Source organism: Bidens hawaiensis, unplaced genomic scaffold, assembly GCF_021521415.1.
Source record: "Bidens hawaiensis isolate Kalapana, Puna unplaced genomic scaffold, B.hawaiensis_p1.1 tig00003540_1, whole genome shotgun sequence".
In the NCBI taxonomy this organism is placed as follows: Eukaryota; Viridiplantae; Streptophyta; class Magnoliopsida; order Asterales; family Asteraceae; genus Bidens; species Bidens hawaiensis.
Window position 1 is genome coordinate 605,238 of NW_027491200.1, and position 21,170 is coordinate 626,407.

Below are 21,170 nucleotides of genomic sequence, written 5' to 3' on the forward strand. Positions count from 1 at the left end.
TTTTAGGAAAAATAATAAAATTGCATGTCGCTTTGTACATTTATATGAAATTATCCATTTGCCCTTTTTGTGATAAAGTGAAGTTTGTTCCCAATTTCCCAAGTATGTTCTTATTTTGTGTTTTCCACTTTGAATTATACAGAGAAACCAACCTTCAAGGGAAGACAAAACAAGAAGACAGACAAACGGTGATTGATTTCTTTCAAGATTCCAAGTCAGTGCTCTAATGGCGGAGGACTGCATAATAAAAGCTTCTTCGAATTTGAACTCTATTGATCTCGCCTCTCCAGATATCACTACCTCTGTGTCCTTACTCAAACAGGTCTATCTCTTTCTCTCTGTATATATATTATATATATGCATGCATGTCACTAATATTTAAGTTTGATTCATCAGTAATATTTAAGTTTCTCTGTCACTAATTACTTTTAAATTCGGTTGTAATTTCTGTATAAAGAGTCTGGTTTTCAGCTAGCTAATTAATACTCAGAAGATTCATAATATTCATCAAAATGATATTTTCAAGTTACTCTGAATTCTTTCAGTTTTGAACTACATTGGATATAAGTTTTGGTGTTAATCTGTTTGTTTCTTAGGCATGCATGGATTCTGGTTTCTTCTATGTTACCAATCATGGAATCAGTCAGGAATTTATGGATCAGGTTTTCGCCCTAAGCAAGAACTTCTTTGATCTTCCGTTGGATGAGAAAATGAAGCTTCTTAGGAATGAAAAACATCGAGGCTACACGCCTGTTTTTGATGAGCTTCTCGACCCCGTTAAGCAACTCCATGGTTTGATCAACTTCATATAAAACTTGTTTCCAATAATCTATCTGTTATTGCCAATTCATATATGCATACGCACATATTGCTTTTATCTGCTAAATCCGTAGGACTATGATGTATTAGGGGATCACAAGGAGGGATTCTATATAGGTATTGAAGTGCCTGAAGATGATCCTAAAGCTCAAAGGACATTTTACGGGCCAAATTTATGGCCCGGCCCAGGTATTAGCTATTAACCAGTCTTGACAAGGATTATGTTCTGTTGAATAATCGTGAAGTTAAATTAGCTTGACGATTCAATAACCTGTGGAAAATCAGATTACCACGTGTTTGACAAAGTCTCATTATTTGAGGAAGTAATGCAGAAAATGACAAACAAAAGAACAATTTTGTTAAGAAAAGGGAACGGCGTGAGAGGTGCATTTAGATAATCAGTTTTGTTACAGTTGGCATAAAACTGGTATCCAATATTTGATCATTTGACCTCTAAATAATAATTAATCAAAAGTGCAGTTTGCATATCCAAACATTAAATGCTGATCGATGGGCATTTTAAAACATAAGTTGTTCTCCTACAACACTCAAGCTCATAATCATTTTGTATTAATGACCTGGTGACAGATATCTTACCTGGATGGAGGCAAACTATGGAAAAATATCATCAACAAGCTCTGTAAGTTTTTTATAAGAGTATAAGGCGTAAGAGAGTAGTTATTCAATACAAAACTAGTTTTAAGTTAGAAAACTGCAAGAACCACATAAACACTTGTGCATGTTGCTTTTATACACAAGGCGATTATATAACTATAACCTCAAAATCCACTATCTTTTTCTCTCCCATTATATGTGTCCATCACTATCTAGAAGTGCTTATTCACCTCTTGTGAATCTCTACTTAAAGTTAGTTGTGTATGGAATGCGATCCTTCAGTATAAGCAACCAAATTTCATATATGTGGTTCTTAGTTTTTATTATTGTAATCTTTTTAGGGAGGTTGTTAGAAAAACCGCAAGGCTAATAGGTCTTGCACTTGATCTGGACGCCAACTTTTTTGAACGACCAGAAATTCTCGGCGATCCTATTGCAATCTTACGCTTGTTGCATTATGGAGGTGAAAATTAAGTTTTAGAATAATAATTCTATTTTCAATGTTTTCAAGATCTTGTGACAAAAGACGATAAGAACGTTGGTTATGTTGCAGGTCAAGTATCTTACCCTGCAAAGGGAATATATGGAGCTGGTGCACACTCTGATTATGGTTTGATTACCCTCTTGGCAACAGATAGTGTTTCTGGACTTCAGGTATGCAAACTTGATATTAGTGACTTATGCATATTACTTACTTTTGAAATAACTAGTTAGATATATGTATATATATTTTTTGTGATTTTTTAGATATGCAAGGATAAAGACGCGAACCCTCAGGTGTGGGAATATGTAGAACCAGTAAAAGGGTAAGTTGGTTGAATCTTTACACTATAGAAGACTATGAAGAATGTGTCCTTATATCTCTCACATTTGATGGCCTATATGCATGTTTCAGAGCGTTTGTGGTAAATCTTGGCGATATGCTTGAACGATGGAGCAATGGTGTTTTCAGGTATAAACAGACGGTCTTCAGTTTGATAGTTGATGCTAGTTCTTAAATTGTTAGGAAGAAGATAAAATAAAAAATAGAAATCACTAATTCAGGCCTATTTTGACTCTTTTAAGGTAATAGCTTTGACTCAAAAAGTCAAATGAATTTTGTATTTCAGGTCAACATTGCATAGAGTGTTGGGCCACGGGGAAGACCGATACTCGGTATGACTTGCTCTTAAATTATCTTTTGAACCCCATCTCTTTTCGTACAAAATAAAATAAAAAAAAAAACTTGAATTTTAAAACCAGAACTTGTACAAAATAATCTGTATTCCTGTTTTGTGTGAGCAGATTCCATACTTTGTGGTGCCTGGACATGATTGTCTGGTTGAGTGCTTACCTACCTGCCAATCAGAACAAAATCCACCCAAGTAAGTATTGTACGCGAATAAGAATTTGAGTTTGTAGAAACAACAATAGATTGTTGGTTGGATTCTGATTCGGGTTCTGATTGTCTTAGGTTTCCTCCTATTAAATGTGAAACATACCTCCTTCAAAAATATCGGAACACACATGCTGATCTTAGTGCTTATAGCAATTAGCAAACCCTGAATAACAGGAGGTAGAAACCCAGGTTCTTTAGACAGTTATCAACTGGTGTTGTACAACATATATAAGAATAAAAGATCAATGGTTACACTTCAATATGAAGCCGTTGTTGGTGCACAACTTTTATATGAGTCAGTTTGGAGGAAAAATATTCAACATTAGGAACAGAACATGTCAGGAGCTAAAGTTCAAATCTTCATGTTAGTTTAAATCTTTATTACAGATAAAATCTTGTCTGAAAAACCGAACTAGATCAGATTAAAACCCTATCCAGCAGCGGCTCCCTAAGAGTTCAACATGTTCACTCAGCCAATCAACTTGTCATCAACTTCATGAAACCGCTCAGTCAAGGTCCTTTTTAGCCCTTTTGCTTTAAGATTGGAGTCTCCGATGGATCATTTATCTACCTTGCTGGGGCATATTACGGATAAAGACAAAAGGAACGTCAAATGTGATTTTAAATTTATGTTAGTCAACTATTATGTTTAGAAGGCTGTTGTATTTTGCCATATATTGTTGTATGTCTCCTGTATTTTCTCTTATTTCGGTTGTACCCTCTGTATAATATCACAAGTTCACAGTAAATGAATTGCAATCCTTTTGCTCAGAAAACCTTGCTACCATTATATTCAGTAGTCGAACCAAATAGATCAGGTTCAACCAAAATTACTAGGTTACAGGTTATTCTAGTATGTATGTTGTTAGATTCGGTTGGCTTCAGGTCGGGCAGGTAACTCGGGCACACCTAAAAACACCTGGACTAGTTCTATTCACCGTGTATTTTATCCGCTACGTATACACTCGTTAGTATACACTACACTCGTTAGTCGGTAAATGGATAAATGGTACCCAAATACTTTTACTAGTTTCGATTTACACCCACAAGTATATATACACACATCTATATGTATGAGTGATGATTTAAAGGTTTATGTCATCATGGAACTAATGCAACAATCACACCATAACCAACCATGCTCAAAATCAACACTAAAACCACTTCCAAACCATATAGATTCCAACATTCAGCAACACACAAACTAAAGATTAATAACATTTTGACACACTGAAACCACATATGAGTTTAGGCATGTTCAAAACGGTTTGGGACTAGGAACCGGAACCGGTTCCTAACCGGTTCCTATATTCAAAACCCCCTTTTAAACCGGTTCCAGGCTCGAACCGGTTAGGGAACCGAACCGGTTCTCCCACCCTCGGACCCCTAACCTATCTAACCGGTTCTTACCGGTTCCTGTACCGTAACCGGTTCCAACCGGTTACAGTGTAAAAATTTTTTTTTTTTTTTCGTTTTTCGTTTGCGATTTGGATTCTAAACTACGATTCGTATTTGTATAACATGAAAAATAAAAAAAACAATTAACATAAAAATAAACAATTAACTGATGAAGAAAAGACAACTACTGAAGATGTTTGCCACTGAAGACAACTACTGAAGGTTGCCACTGATGACAAGTTGACGTTCTTTTTCAACGCCTTGCAATACGGTTTTTCGATGTGTTTCTTCAAATTTGAATTCGAAAGTGGGTTTAAATAAATCCCACAAAACTTGCACCGAGCCTTCAATGAATGGTCATCACTCAATTCAACCAAATCCCAATTGCACCAAATCTCTTGATTACGATTATGAGGTACAATACGAACGAAACTTGGTTCGGCGTTGGAACCTTGACCAACCGATGATTGTGAGGCAGCCATAACAACAAATATGAATATAGAAGAAGAGAAAACAAGAGATTAGAGAACTCAAAACGTTGTAATAGCGTTTTTTTGTATTTTTTTGCGTTCGGGTTTGCGTTTTGAGTGTTGTGATGAACCCATGACACCAAATACTTATACTAGTAGTGGGGTGCTTAGGGGAGCCAAAAAACGGCTATTTTTGACCCCAACGGTCAAAAAACGGCCAAAAAAACGATTTCCAACGGCTATATTCGATCCAACGGCTAGAACCGGTTAGGAACCGGTTCCGGATGGTTCGGTTCCAGAACCGGTTCCGGTTCGGTTCCGGTTCCTACCCGCCCCCACTCAGAAATGCAAGAACCGGTCACGGATCATCGGGTTGAATCAGATAGGGTCCGGTTCCTACAAAAAATGGGTAGGAACCGGTTCGGGTCCGGTTCGGGTCCACCGGTTCGGTTCCAGGAACCGGTTTCGTTGAACATCTCTATATGAGTTGGCTAATGCTTCATCTGTAGCTTCTATAATTAGGGGTGTACATGCAACTCTCTGCATACTTCACTAGATCTGCAGGGCGCGGGAGACGGGTTGCCAAACCTATTAACATCCAGCCAGTTTTCATTAAACCAAGAACACAGATTACTATCATCTTTCCAATCCAGAATTTGAAAAATAGAAAACCCGTCGTCACACTTTAACATGTTCCTCCAAGTTTATATTTAGCATGTTCCTCCAAGTTTATATTTAGTGCATAAACCATATATTTCACTTTTTCAGTTACTTAGATTATTACTAAAATAATCAGATTTTTGTAGTCATGAACAACATACTAATTTATAAAGACTTCGCAAAAGGTGTTCTCGGTCCTCTCAGTTTGATCACAACCATTTTGACTTGGACCCATTTTTAGTCAATCAGGAACCGGTCCGACCTAAGGGTGTTCATGCTAAAAAAAAAAGCTTGGCTCAAAAATAGCTCGTAACTAAACAAGCCGAGCCCGGGCCAGGGTTGGCTCGGCTCATGGGCTCGCTCGTCAGCTCGTTTGATTGGCTGGCTCGTTTAAATTAAATGCCAAATATTAATACATGTAATAATAATTAATATTATTATTAATTATTAATTATTGGGATGAGAGGATTAGGCATTAGGCATGAGGGGAGGAGGGGTAGAGGACGACCGAAATTGACTTGGGATGAGAGGATTAGGCATGATTTGATAGACCTAAACCTCTCCGAGGACATGGTTGAGGATAGGAATTCGTGGAGAAGTAGAATTAAAGTTAAGGATTTTTAGAGAGAATTGAATACCTTAGGGCTTAGACTTAACTTATTTAGTCCACATACCATAATGGTATTTCCCTTGCATATATTATTATTATTATTATTATTAGCTTTTATATAGCTGTTAAACTGTGATCTTATTATTAATATTATATAATAATATTAATATTAATATTAATATTATTATAATTAGTAGTAGTTTTTATATAACTGTTAAAATTTGATTTCCTTTATTTTGCTTTATTTTCCTTTATTTTGCTTCATACGCACGTTCTTAGAGCCGAGGGTCTCTCTGGAAGCCACCTCTTTATTCCTTTGGATAGAGGTACGGTGTGCCTACATCCCACCCTCCCCAGACCCTACTTATAGCTTTGCTGTCGGTGGGATTTTACTGGGCATGATTGATTGATTGATTGATTGAATAATAATTAATACATGTAATAATAATAACATATAAAAATTTGAAAAGAAAACAAAAATAACAAATCCAATACATATCTTTAAAAAAAAAAACAAAGTTATCACGTATAAGGTTATAATTTTTGTATTATGTGTATGTTAATTTTTTTTTAATCATTTATATACCAATATCAATATTTTTAAATGAAATATAAAAATAATTGAATGAGTGGGCTCGACGAGCTGGCTCGAGCTTTTAATGAACCGAGCTGGAGCTCAAATTTTTAGCTCATTAAATAACCGAAACGAGCCGAACCAGCTCCTTTAAGTTCGAGCTCGGCACGTGAACAGCTCTAGTCAGGAGTCCCGACCCACCCGATTTGCCACGGACGAGACTCACCAAGTTCATATGCTTTGGCAGCAACATTTGCAGCGATATGAGCCGAAATCTTTCTAATGTTAGTAAGAGGAGGATAAATCATCCCTTTATCATAGTGCTCTTGCGTTACTTGATTAGCCAGTGCTTCCGCTGAATAAAACAAATCCACAAACGTTCAATACTTGTAATGCATTCTTTATATTAAGGATTATAATTAGTGTACTACATGCATGCTACCAAAAGCATCCCATGGGGCATTTTATATTAAGGATTATAATTTGTACTTACATGCTGCCAAAAGCATCTCATCGTGTACACGGATTGCACCCGATATGACTAATCCAAAACCAAGTCCTGGGAAAATGTAAGCATTATTTGCCTGGCCCGGAATGAAGGTTTTGCCATTGTATTCACAAGGATCAAAAGGACTGCCACTAGAAAATATTGCACGGCCCTACACAATGATTAAATTAAGTTTTTTTTGTGATGGAAGTCCAAAGTAATAAATTTCTGTTACCTCGGTCCACGTGTAAGCTTGTTCAGCAGTACACTCTGCTTGCGTGGTGGGATTGGAAAGAGCCATAATAAGTGGTTTCTGCATACAACTTATAAGTAGTTTAGTGTATGTTAGTGTGTTTCGAGTAAAGGTGGATGGGTTGAAACTGGTTATGTTTAGCGTGTAAAAACGAGAGTTGAAAAAGGAACCACGTCAAAAGCCTCACAACTTATATTTGAAACCTCTATTTTGGATGAAAATGGAGGAATTGAACTAATCACATGTACCAACACAATAATATAATTCATGTAAAAGAAAGAGTTGATTACTGGACAAAATGTCTTTTGAAAGTTAACTTTTGGGCATGTCTTTTAAAAGCTAACTTTTGGACAAATTGTTTTTTTTAAGTTTTAAGTTTTTTACAAACTGTCCTTTTTTAAAGTTAGTTTTGGACAAAAGGTTTTTTGTATCAACCCAACATACACTTAAGTCATAGTGTGTGTGTGTGTGTGTGAGAGAGAGAGAGAGAGAGAGAGGGAACCTTGTTGATGGCTGCCATGGCCTCGACTACATCCTTTGTAAATGTTTGTCCTACCCCAGATGTTCCAATAAGGACGGACGGTTTGATGGCCTGATGATTATTTGAAAGAAAATAAACTTTTATACTAAACTGGTAACAAAAACATTTATCATGAGCATGGAAAAATCATTAAAACTGTCTCACCTTAACAGCATCTAAGAGAGTTGAAAGAGGCTCATGTTCATGAGCCCATGGCCTTTTAAAGTGCTGAAGGGATACTTTACGAGAACCAACAATCAAACCCTGTAGAAACAGTCATTACATAAGAACAAATCACATTTTAAGGAGAAAAAAAAAGTGTACCATGTGTACCCACCTTAGAGTCTACAAGCCATATCTTCTTACGTGCCTCTTCAACAGGAATATTCGTCTATATACATCAAACAAACGATAAAAAAGAAGAAATTATTATTACATGTTATGCAACTAAAAGATCATCTTTAGCATAAAGTTGGTACCTTTGTTGATATCTCAAGAGCAATAAGCTCTGCTATACCAGTCCCCGCCTGAAATACAAGGATAACGGTCAAAAACAGATTATTTTAAACACTTTGTGCATTCTTTGGGATTATAGAAGGGGTTGAATTAATGTTTAATAAAGGAGCACAAGGATAAAGGTCTCACTTCTCCAGCACCAAAAAACAAGAATGTATGATCAGCCAAGTTACCGCCAAGTAATTTCAGTGACGCAACAAGACCAGCAAGAACCACAGATGCAGTCCCCTGCAACCAAATAAACAAAAAATACACAATAATGCATAGATTAGCAATAGAAATTCATCAATCACCATATATACCTGAATGTCATCATTGAACACCAAATGACTGGTCTTATATCTGGCTAACAGCTCAAATGCATTGTGGTTTGCAAAGTCTTCAAACTGCAAATTTCAGATCAGATGACATAAAGAGGGACTTAAATGACAAACTTTTAGAAGCCATATTGATTATTTACCTGCACAAGCACTTTTTCACCATAGTTCTGCTTGACTGCAGCCATGAACTCTTCAAGTAAGTCATAATATTCCTGCGCAAACACCATATGTTGCAACATGATTAAAATAATAGTCAAAATCAAGACAAGTTCAAGGATCCTAATTAGTCATGATGTACCTTTCCAGTGGCCCTCTTTTGTCTAAGACCAATATAGAACTCATCATCCAGAAGCTTCTGGTTGTTTGTCCCCACGTCAATGGTAATAGGCAAGCACTACATACACAAGTTAAATACCATAATCATGAACAGAAGTACGTTATCATGATTCATACAATCACTAAAGTTTTGTCCTCATTTGTTTGGAATATATGTAAAACACATGAAGCTTACCGCAGAAGGCCTAACGCCTCCAAGTGCAGTATATAACGCAAGTTTCCCAACTGGAATTCCCATACCCTAAACGAATTCAAATAGTTCCATTATCAGACACCAATAGCACAATACTAATGCATCTGAATATCATATTCAACATAATCATAAAGTAGAGAAAGTTAGCTTATTTTACCTGACACCCAAGATCTCCCAAACCCAAGATACGCTCGCCATCTGTCATCACAATAACTTGAATACTTCTCTCAGGCCAGTTCTTAAGTACCTCAAGAATCTTTCCCCTGTGAGTTCAGTTGACTTCATCAAGTCAAGCTAGTTTGGTACATTGTATTTCAAGTAAACACAATTCAAATGATCAATCTAACACCATACTTCTCTTTCAAACTAATGTAGAGACCCTGAGGGCGCTTGAAAATACTCCCGTATTTCTGGCAAGCCTCACCGACTGTAGGAGTGTACACAATAGGTAGAAGTTCTTCCACGTTATTAATAAGAAGCTTGTAGAACAGCCTCTCGTTTCGCTCCTATAAACATCAAATTGAATGTGATTTACTAATAATATGATCTTTTGTCCAATATGTCAATAATAAAGTTGATAGTGATACCTCCAGATCCATCATAGCCATATACTTATGCAACGGAATATCATAATTGCGAATACTTTGCATCAATTTCTTCTCCTGGTGCAAAGTTTCTCATATAAACTAACGCTCATGTTTAACTTAAACTGATGTTCAGTGTTCATGAAAAAACATTGGGGACAGATGCAGACCTGAAGCTCCTGTGTCGAAACAGCCTGAGGCAACAGACCGCGCAAGTAATGAGAATCTCTTTCCCTCTCAGTGAATGCAAGCCCCTTATTATGGTGTGGATCCCTCAACAACGTGTATCCACTAGAAACAACAATGTTTTGCAGTTTAATATAACTAATTAGCAGAAATCAAATCCAAAACAAGCTCTAATTCTTGAAGCTTAAACTCAAATAAAGCTAGCTGTACTAATTACATAATTAGCGAAAAGTTTGCATGGTGCGGGTTTGAAATTGAACCGAAAACCAAAGTTTTGTTTTCGGTTTTACAGTTTTGCTAATCAGACTGACTAGTAGTAATTTATGGGCAAAAGCAATTTAACACATGATATTTTGAAATTGGCCTAATATTAAATTAAAAATAATAATAATAATCTAACTATCTATATAATTGATTACCATTAAATCCTGCGTGTCGCTCTCACACGCTCCACACATTTTTAGAGCCACTGATTTTTGAATGGAGGCCTCTCATTCATTCCTTAAATTTCGTGGGTATTATCCAACGGGTTTGATGATCCGAATATCTCTATACGGGTTATAACATATACCTTTTTCACAGGTCTCAAACCCTAAAACTTTCGGTCATTCCTTTCTCTATCACCCCTGTACCAAACCCTAACTCCCTTTTACTTCAATATAGCCTTCTTGGATCTTCACGATGATGAAGTAGATCATCAGCAGTAACAATCTTTTGATACCTCTACAATCGATTCGGAGGCAGGGATACAATGCCTGCCCATCATCATTCGTTCGTCGGTGAAGGTTAAGGTTAGATTTTTTTTAATTTAATCTAATTATCATTCGATGTAGGTTAATTATGTCTCTGAATAATCGTTTATTTTACGCTATCTTTGCGATTTGATCTTCGGCTTACATGTATACAAATTGCCTAAAATTGAAGTTGGTTTGAGTTATTTGACTGGATGCTTGTTGTTGCTGCTTTATTTATTTATGGATAGCTGTAAGGAATTAATTAGTTTGGTAAAATTTGCAGCTTTTAAATGCTGAAGATAAAAACAAAATTGAGTATGCTACAGGCTCACTGAAAATCTCCGGTTGAGGCCTGAGTTAGAGGTTAGGTACACTTGATTTAATGATATTGGGTAATTGTATATTGTTATTCATATAGTAATAATAATTATACTTTTACCCATATTGAACGAGGTAAATATACAATTCTATCGTATTACTTTATGTTTTATGTATATTGTAGTTTGCACACACAAATATTTTGAACAATTATGTGTTTCATTATTTTTCAAAATTTCTCAAGTTTTATCGATTTGGTTGATTGTACAATTTCTTTTTGATTTTACTACCTTATCAGTTTCGTTAGTTCTTGTTTCTTATGCTGTTTGTGTGTTGTTTGTTATGTATTTAGTATTCTAATTATGCTTTATGTGGGTTGTTTTATAGGTTAATCGGGTATAGGTTATATATGGCTCCTCTTTGTCGTGCTCACAATCGTTTGTTGGTCTCTATTGTTGAACTAATTTTTTTGTTGCATTCAGTTGTTGTATTTGGTTGAAATCTTTGCCTCTAATTATAGTGTGGTCTCATTTGGTCTACTTTATCAAAGCAAATAGATTTGTTGATGTAAACAACTAATCTTACAGCCACCACCTAACATTACTTGGTTTCATAACAATATTTGTCTTATGTGATGTTAAAGTGTTATATTTAGCATACCATGTTTTTCTAGGTTATGGTTATAGATAATTGTTGTGAATTATGTTTCAAATTAGTCGGGCCATACGATCTTTCTTGATTTTTCTATATCAGACATGTTTCACTAATTTGGTTTTAATTTTGTTCATTTTGGGATAAAGATGAAACATGGTTTTGCACCAAATATCATCATAAACATTGGCACAGTGTGTGACATCACAGTTATAGCTAAACCAACTTCAAAGCAAATGTATAACATTAGAAACATGTTTTTTTTAAGTACACACATTACTTAGTTGATTATTTTAGTTTCCATGGCCATTTGTCTGTTATTTTTTGAATTTTGAGTTGTGTTTGTGGGTTGTTTTGTTATTCCTTTTATTTCGTGTTTTTGGGATGTATTTTCTTTTGTGGTTTCTTTTAATCATGTGTGTGGTGTTTTGTGATTCTAACAGATTAGTATAGTTCCACTTTAAAATTTTAGCATTAGGCTTATAGTTTTTTTGGTTGTTAGATGACTTAGTTCAACTTTTTGTAAATAGGAGTTCAAAACAAATTTACTTATATGAGTAACTTAAGATTTGAACATCGAATTTGTTGTAGGACTCAAGTAAGAAACTAATTACATTTTAACTCTTACGTTGAACATAAAATTTCTTATTACGTATATCAGTCTCTAAATTTCACAAAATTTTGAATCTGCAGCTTGACCAATCTGCTCATATTTTGTGATCTTGTTAGAAATATAGTTTATTTCTAAATGGTTTAAGGAATAACTGAAACTTTGGCCTCCACACCTACAACTTTGTCCTCGGTTTTCCAATGAGGATAATCGGAAGAATATGAATCCGTAAGTTATGACTTGTCATTAGTTTTATTTTTTTTCTTGGATTTTTTTCAACAGGAACTTGATTGCGCTCTGTTTTGTTTGTTGATAACTGAGTGGATCAGTTTGATTTGTAGTAAAATATATGAATCTTAATCGTAAGAGGTTAAATTAGCCATGAAATTTGTTTATGTTCTTTCATTTAAAATCTAAATTTTTTAAAGAAATATATAATTGTAGATATAATATTGTTTACCAACCATGATGAAATCTTCACATCACAACTCTTGGATTATGTACTTTTTAGTACTTTGTTGATAAAGTAGTGAGTTGTAATTATTCGATTTGAATTGTAAAGTTATAAAGGTTTGTTAACCATAAATGATGGTGAATTTTGGATTTTTGAAAAGGATTGTGGGTGATGATAGATTGGGAATAAGAAGCTGCAAGTGAAATGGGTTGAATTGGTTAAGCATGACAAAATTTATGTTTATGCTCAATCCAAAAAAGGTATGGTCTAACCTGATTTGATGTGATGTAGCTAGCCCTGTCAACATGGTGTAGACAATGTTTACTTTCGCTATTACTGAACACTTGCTTGCTCTATCAATAGCCATTTGTGGCAACCCCTCCACCACCGCCACTCCGACAGCTGAAACAACCGATAAATCCCAAGGCGGTCAACGAGGATCTTTACCGGATCTCGCCGGTGCTCCTCTGTGCAAAACATATAAGGGTAATTTCGGAATTTTGGTTTCTATCTCACACATTAGATATAATTTATCATCTAATAAGTTATGTTAATTCTATTGAATGTTACTGTATTTTGTTGTTGTGTATCATTGTTGCGATTTGCACTCCATTTTAGTTGCATATGTATGAAATCTTAGTTATTGAAATTAATTGCAAACGGGTCGTTCAAACCATTTTGGAATTTTAATTAGTGTCTTAATCTGTTTCAATCTGAACACCCTTAATTGGTCTTATTACTTAAGTTTAGGACATGTAATAGTTTTTTATGTGTATTTGATTTGATGCAACTATTATTAAGAGATGAAATATTTTAATTTGTTGTCTTTTCATGCTCTAAAAATTTGGTTATGCTGTCAATTGCTGATGTGACTGTCAATTGCTTGAACTGCTAATCTTTTTTTAATATATTTGTCACCCATGGGATTTGAATCTCATCACTTGGAAAGGAAAAGCCTTATCAAACACTTTGATATCACTTAGCCAAAGGCCTTTTGGTTAAAAGAAATGATGTTTTCCTTGCTGATTATTTGCGTTAGTTTGACTGGTATGCATTGACGTTGTGTAGGATGGATATCTTGAAGAGACGTTGTACGTACTCCGGACACGAGGGGCTACAAGAACTTGAGAAAATGGCTGAGGTTTGAAGAGAAGATTTATATTTCTGCCACCAGCCAGGTTTAAAAAGAACAGTTTTGTAGTTTTGGCTTTTGTTCATTAGTTAGAATAAAGATTTTGCAAGTCTTCATATACAGATTATACAAGTACTTCAAAATAGGAACTAGGATTGGGCCTAAGTCTGTCAGTTTTGACATAGCCGAGCACGTAAGTCAGACATTTGGTGCTGGTAATAGGGATTATATATATATTACCATCATACAGAAAACCATATTCATGCAATGATCCAACATTGTTAGCGATGATCCTTTTCTCATATTGAGGCTCGATTGATGCCATAAACCCTGCAATTTTATCCACTATTCTTTTGATGTCGGATGGTGGAATTTTTATCCCATCAGCCTCCAAATCATTCACTACTTGTAATGGAGACAACATTTTCTACTTTAGATTATGACACCCCTAAAAAAAAGCTACAATATAGATCTTTGAAGAAAAACAATATGGCAAAAAACAAACTACACTTGTGTCCATTACATCATATTACATCTTAGAATCACTTTGGTTAGTTTCTCATATATGTAACTCTTTTATCCTATTTTTATTAGAAAGAAATAATTATTAATTTTTCTTAAACATGATTTTCTTAAATTTAAAGGTAGTCGCTTACTTTTTTTTATTCTATTCAACAGGTTTTATTTTTGTTGGTCATCACTGTTCATTTGTCCATTTATATGAACACCCATGGTTCAAGGGTATAGAATCTAAAGCTTTGTCTATTCCGTCGACAAACCCAAACTCTGACATACATACGAAACTGTCACCGCCGTCATAATATTCTGTTCGCTCTGCCTAGCAATTGATGTATAGCTTGCTCTCTGTTAATTGTGAGTTGTTTGGATAATCTAATTGATAATGATTCTTGAACTGATATGTTTCCAGCTACCAAAACGTCAAGCATGAAAGTTAAATATTTCAAGATATAGATAATTGCAAAGGTTAAATATTTCAAGATATAGATATATCGTTATTGCTCCTACCTTATTACTATAATGGCATAATCCACAAACTTAAATTCTATATATCGGCATTGTTCTTACTTATTCATAAGGCCACACATCAACCATAGCCGGCTATGTAAGCCAAAAACATTAATCGCATAATTAAGCAAGTTAATATTTAAAATTATATATTCAAAGTAATATTAAAAAAAAAAAAAAAAACTAAATAAAGCCGCGGGCTGAAAGCTAATAATAAATAATAGAATATCGTGCATTTAGTTATAGAATGAATATTGACATTTAAAATAAAATAGTTTAATCTCTCTCGGCAAAACATAAATATAAAAAAAGTAAAAGAAATATTAAAGTTTGTTTATAAAAAACATAAAGTAAAAACTGAAGCAAAGTGACGGTTAGTAGTAGACTAGGATGTACATGTAGTTACCTGGCGACGGAAACAGTCCAAGGGGTGACGAGCTGGTCCTCGGTGGCACGATCTTCGCCGTAGACGTCAGCAACGCCACCGCCAACGTTGGACTTGGGATCAATCACGGACTCTCCTTCCTTCATCCACTGTACACTTTTGGACTCTCCTTCCTTCAAACATTAATACAAAATTATATAAATAGGAGGCAAACAACACAAACGGACATGTGGCAACGGAAGTTAGCTACAAGCCTACAAGTGTTATTATTTTTACACCAATTTACACGCGTGAATTTCTATACTTCACTTTTGGATTGGATTTCATTGCACATGCCTTTAAACGAACCAAATGTTTGATGCATAGTTCGTAAACCGTATAGCGGGAAGTTCTTTTATGTTCGTTTCTTTAATAAATGAACGAACATGAACACAAAATTTGTGTTCGTTTAATTAAATGAACGAACATGAACACATGTTCCGTTCGTTCATAAACGTTCTTTTATGTCCGTTTATGTATTAATAGAAAATAATTAAATATTATTTGGATATGTCATCTGCTTAAAGGTTTATATTTGTTAATTTGTGCTCATTTATGCATTTTCATATTTAAGTTTGTTTATGTTTGTTTGTGTTCATTCACATTGGTTCATATATGTTTATTTATGTTCGTTTATCTTTGTTTAGTTATGTTTATTTATATTTTAAACAAACGAACATAAATGAACACAAATGTCCATTTTTAAATAAATGCACACGAACATAAATATTGTTCTCTTATTTATAAAGTTAAATGAACGAACATGAATATGCCCTTGTTCGTGTTCATTTGATTCATTTACGGGCTTTCAATATTCACATTGACGAATACATCGGTCTTATTATCTAGTCTCTACCGATTTTATTTGTGTTCGTGAACCGTTCGTGACCACATTAATTTTCTTAATGAACGAACACGAACATAAAATCTTATTCGGTAAGTGTTCGTGAACCGTTCGTGACCACATTAATGTTCTTAATGAACGAACACGAACATAAAATCTCATTCGGTAAGTGTTCGTTAACCGTTCGTGAACACAATATTTTCTTAACGAACGAATATGAACATGGCCTTGTTCTTGTTCGATCGGTTCGTTTACAGCCCTAGTATTCACATTTCTTTCTTTTTCTTGTCTCCGTATCTAAAATCATACTAAAAATTACTATATTTTCTCTCACCTTCACAAGCAAACACTTTCAAAAAGTAATAAAATATTATAAGGTATGAACAAAAACTTTCCAAATATACAGAATAATCATTGTCATCTTCTCATAATACCCTAAACTACTCCCTACATTTTAAACCTCACTCACAACTTTTAGTGGATATGATGATGTGAATGTTGTTACACGTCTTATATATTCTACTATTTTGGTTTTAAACCAACTACTAACCGGGCGTTGCATGGGTATGCAACGTAAGAGTTTTTTTCGGGTAATTTTCTTGGGTTTCAGGTTATATGGGTTTGAGCTTAAAGAAATCGACCCAATAACCGACCTAAATAAGAATGGGTTGCTCGGGTTTTGGGTTAAACGGGTCGGTTTTCGAATTAGTAGGTAAAAACAATTCAAATTTAACATGTTTATAAAAGTATAAAACCTCAACACCATTTAACTCTGTTAAAAACTGGAAACATTATTACTATAGTATAATTGTGATGTTTGGTGTCGTTTGGCCATCTATTGGTCCAAGTGGCACAAGACCGTTGGCAGCACAAACTTCTTTTTAATAGTTTTAGTTTAATATCTTAACGAACATAATTGAAATCGATCAAATTCGCATCGACTTATCACCATAATATTCAGGACCGACAACAATCGGGTTTACCAACGCCAAAGTTGTACCGATTCACTACCGTAATGTTTGGGATTGACAACACTCGGTTTTTACCGACGCCATTGTTTTATTGATTTTTATTAGTTCTAATACCATAGCAAGTGTATCCAAAATCAATCAGATTTGCGCCGACTTACCACCGCAACACGCGACATTAACAGCGTCCGGGTTTTACCTACTCACCGACACAACACTGGGGACTCCAACGCTCGGGTTTTACCGACCAAATAATGTCGTTTTAAATATATTGATTTTTTATATGTTAATGTGGCGAATTTATTTTCTTGGATTTTCACTGTTGAGTTTTACCAACGCTGGTTATACCGTAATTGAAATTAACCAAATTTGTGTCGACTTGCCATCGTAACGCTCGGTTTTCCAACGCACGGGTTTACCGACTCACCCTCGCAACACTGGGGACCGCAATGCTTGTGTTTTCCCAACCAAATAAACGTTTTTCTTATATATTTTGTTTTTTATATGCTAATTTGACGAATTTTTTTTGGGGTTTTAATGGTTAGATTTTATCAACGTTGTTTATACCATAACGACCATAACTGATTCTGGTCGAATTCGTGCTGACTCGCCATTGGAACGCTCGGGTTTTACTAACCACGTTGTTTATACCATAAAGACCATAATCGATACTGATCTAAATCGCGTTGACTCGTCATCGTAACGCTCGGGTTTTACCAACCACGTTGTTTATACCATAACGACCGTAACCGATACTAATCTAATTCGCGTTGACTTGCCATCATAGTGCTCAGGTTTTACCAATCAACTGCCCCGACGCAACGCGCCATGTAAATTTCTAGTTTGATACAAACTTCATTCAAGCTTAATGGTAAAAAGAAAAAAATGATTTTAGGTGAAGACCACAAATTGGGTTGTAACTTGTAAATGTCACTGTTGGGTGTAGATTTTTTATCCTCAGGATGAGCTACGATTCAAGGATTCTGAGCTATCCTGTCAACGCTAATATTCCGAGGATGATATTTAACTAATTCAATTGTCCTATATTATTTTTATTTGTTTTATAGATAAGATCACGTGTTAAGTATGCTAATATGAACGTGGGTTTACAACAGCTAGTGCTTGAACTTCGTCAACTTGAACGTGGGCAAGCAACGGATTATGGAAGAATTAGTCTAGGGTTTCCGGATTATTCGGGATTTCAGTTGTAACTTTTTCTTATTTAAACGAGCTGATAGATACGTTTAGAACACACACTCTCACTACTTAGCTACTAGCAATCACTGTAACACTTAGCTCTCGATATCATATTAGCTCCACCAGTTGTAACCACACTTTTACTATTAATAAAAGTGACGGTGATAGTTTTCACCGTCCGGGAGTTTTTTGTGCCGGAGATTATCACAATCAAGTGCTTTTTCCCTCGTAATCACATCATTGTGTTCATTCATTTTACCATCAAGCACTCTACCTCACGTACTAATTTGATCAAAAGTTACTTTGTTAATTTTTGACCGAAACAATTTGGCGCCCACCGTGGGGAAAACGGTGCTTTGATCATTATCAACTCTCAAACTAAACCCTACTCTCAACATCCACAACATGTCTACCCAACTGAAAATTGTTTATTCTTCTGTCGCGGCTTCGGATTCCACTGTGAGGCCTTCTATGCCTCCTCCTCATGCTGGTGTTATTTCAAAGAAACCGGACAACACTCAGAAGAAAGCTGCCACTCCGGTGTTCGCATGAACGAGACCATTTTCCCAGGATCCCATTACGGTAACTAATAATGAACTTTTGTCCATATATAAGCGATTACAGGAACAGATGGATCGCCAGAACAAGACCAACCAGATGCTGGTGAAGGAACTGGAAGATATCAGAAAAGCCAAGAAGCCGGCGGAAGAATTCACACCATTAATCCCGAAATCTCTGGATTTCACTCCTCCAGGATCCTCAGGATTGGTGTGTCCGGAATCAACTACGGCGTACTCATCTGAATCCCAAGGATACTTGCATGCATCCTTTGCTGGGCCATTTCAACATGCAGGATCCTCAGGATTATCGCAGTAGGGAGGATCCTCAGGTCCTTATCAGCAGGCGTTATCCTCAGGATTGTCGCAGCAGGGAGGACCCGCATGATCGTTCCAGCAGTCCGGATCCTCAGGATTGTCCCACCAGTTAGGATCCTCAGGTCCTTATCAACAGGTGGTATCCTCAGGATTTCTGCAACAGGCAGGATTCTCAGGAGTGCCTCCATCAGGGTTCTTCAATCCTCGGCAGCCGTTTGCTCAGACTCAGCAGTTTGTAGGGTCCTCTGAGGTGCACCAGGGAGACTTTATCCCGATGCAAGCTAACACTTCTATCACTCCATTTGTCACCCTAGGAATACTATGTTTGGGAATGCAAGCTACAACCCCCAGACTGCTCCTCAGAATAGTAATCAGGGTAACACTTTCAATATAATTCCCTTTAACGCTAATCAAAAATTTTTGCAGGATGCAGGCATAAGTTCAAGTTTAGTCCGAGAATTACAGAAGCTTAAGGATATGATTTCAAATGTTCCCGGTGTAATCTGTCCCATAGCTGAAGTTCCCACTGATAGTCACAGAATATCCCGATTTGTGCTATCAATTGGTGACGTACAGATCCCAAAACGGTTTCAAACCCCAAATATGAAACTGTACGATGGTTCAACGGATCCTGAGGAACACGTCGCACAGTATAGAGAGCGCATGGAGATCAACCCAATCCCTATGGAAATCAAGGAAGCATGTCTTGTAAGGGATTTGGGTCTACCTTGACCAGAGCGGCCATGAAATGGCTACTGAGTATTCCTCCTAATACTATCACTTCCTTTTCTCATTTAATTAACATGTTCAATAACCGGTTTTCTTGCAGTAGAACATTTAAGAAAATGACAAGTGATCTTTACAGGGTTACCCAGAATCCTGGGGAATCCTTGAGAGATTTTATTACCAGGTTTAGCAAGGAGTCACTAGAAATTCCAAATCTAAACCCGGCTTCGGCAGTGGAAGCTCTTAAGTTGGGGTTAGAAAAAGGTTCCTCTTTCTATGATGATCTTGTTATGACTCCATGCAGGTCATTAGACGAAGCAAGAAGCAGAGCTCTGAGGTTTATCAGGTTAGAATATGACAAGAAAAACTATAAGATCGATATCCCGAAATACGATCAGACGAATATGAAGGCCGAATCCCCGGGAAAATCATATCGATCAAAGCCTTACTATAAGCCTGATAACCCAAGGATCAATGCAGTAGATGATGAAGATGATGAAGAATATCCTAAGGTCTCTGAATATTGTTTTTCTATTGATATTGGTGGATTAATGTGTGCCATGCAGGATTTAGGTGAAAAAGCCAGGTGGCCAAATAAGATGGAAAAACAATGAGCCTACAAAGACAAATCAAAGTGGTGTTCCTTCCACGAAGACTTTGGGCACTTGACTGATGATTGCATTGCACTCAGAAGAGAGATTAGCAATCTTCTCAGCAAAGGCCACTTGAAAGTGCTACTTGGCCGGAAGAAGGGAAAGGAACAAAATCCTGAAAATATTCCTGAAAAGGCGACTCCTCCACCAACAGACGCAAGAACAATCATGTTCATATCCGGAGGATCTGACATCTGTGGAACCTCTTATTCTGCTGCAAAAAGAAATGCTAATCAAAGGAAGTTAGAAGTGGCTGAAAGACCAACAAAGACATCCATTATCACTCAAGCAAAGACCATGACCTTCAATGAAAGCGATAGAGTCGATATTCAGGATCCTCACCATGATAGTTTGGTAATAACATTATATGTGGCTAACCATTATGTGCGCAGGATCCTCGTAGATGGTGGAAGCTCTGTCAACATTATTCAATTAGATGTGCTGAGAAAGATGAATATTCCCGAGGATGATATCGTTCCCAGTTCCTCAGTATTGGTTGGATTCAGCGGAGAGACTAAGAGCACTATTGGGGAAATAAAACTCCCAGTATAATAAAATACAAAAATTTTGTGTTATTGACTGTTTGTCTTATTGCAATATTATATTAGGCAGGCCCTGGATACACGACATGAAAGCAGT

General features: G+C 36.0%; 2 protein-coding genes across 2 annotated transcripts; one reads left to right on the forward strand and one right to left on the reverse strand.

Annotated features, from left to right (window-relative positions):
* The first annotated feature begins 222 nt into the window (after positions 1 to 222).
* LOC143623770 (azadirone synthase LFS-like) lies at positions 223 to 3,105 on the forward strand. The gene is made up of 11 exons (XM_077094616.1): positions 223 to 322; positions 597 to 792; positions 910 to 1,008; positions 1,408 to 1,459; positions 1,776 to 1,897; positions 1,988 to 2,088; positions 2,182 to 2,240; positions 2,330 to 2,386; positions 2,544 to 2,589; positions 2,719 to 2,798; positions 2,888 to 3,105. The coding sequence occupies exons 1-11, from the start codon at positions 227 to 229 to the stop codon at positions 2,967 to 2,969; spliced, it is 990 nt and encodes a 329-aa protein (XP_076950731.1). The 5' UTR covers positions 223 to 226; the 3' UTR covers positions 2,970 to 3,105.
* A 2,060-nt stretch (positions 3,106 to 5,165) lies between these two features.
* LOC143623789 (NADP-dependent malic enzyme-like) lies at positions 5,166 to 15,381 on the reverse strand. The gene is made up of 18 exons (XM_077094625.1): positions 15,251 to 15,381; positions 9,904 to 10,024; positions 9,737 to 9,811; positions 9,504 to 9,655; positions 9,307 to 9,412; positions 9,132 to 9,197; positions 8,919 to 9,014; positions 8,761 to 8,832; positions 8,603 to 8,686; positions 8,430 to 8,528; positions 8,264 to 8,311; positions 8,122 to 8,175; positions 7,950 to 8,048; positions 7,767 to 7,856; positions 7,247 to 7,324; positions 7,018 to 7,183; positions 6,751 to 6,879; positions 5,166 to 5,268 (listed from the first exon to the last, which is right to left on the reverse strand). Exons 1-18 carry the CDS (start codon positions 15,373 to 15,375, stop codon positions 5,180 to 5,182), a joined length of 1,749 nt encoding a protein of 582 aa, XP_076950740.1. The 5' UTR covers positions 15,376 to 15,381; the 3' UTR covers positions 5,166 to 5,179.
* Between the last annotated feature and the right edge of the window lie 5,789 nt (positions 15,382 to 21,170).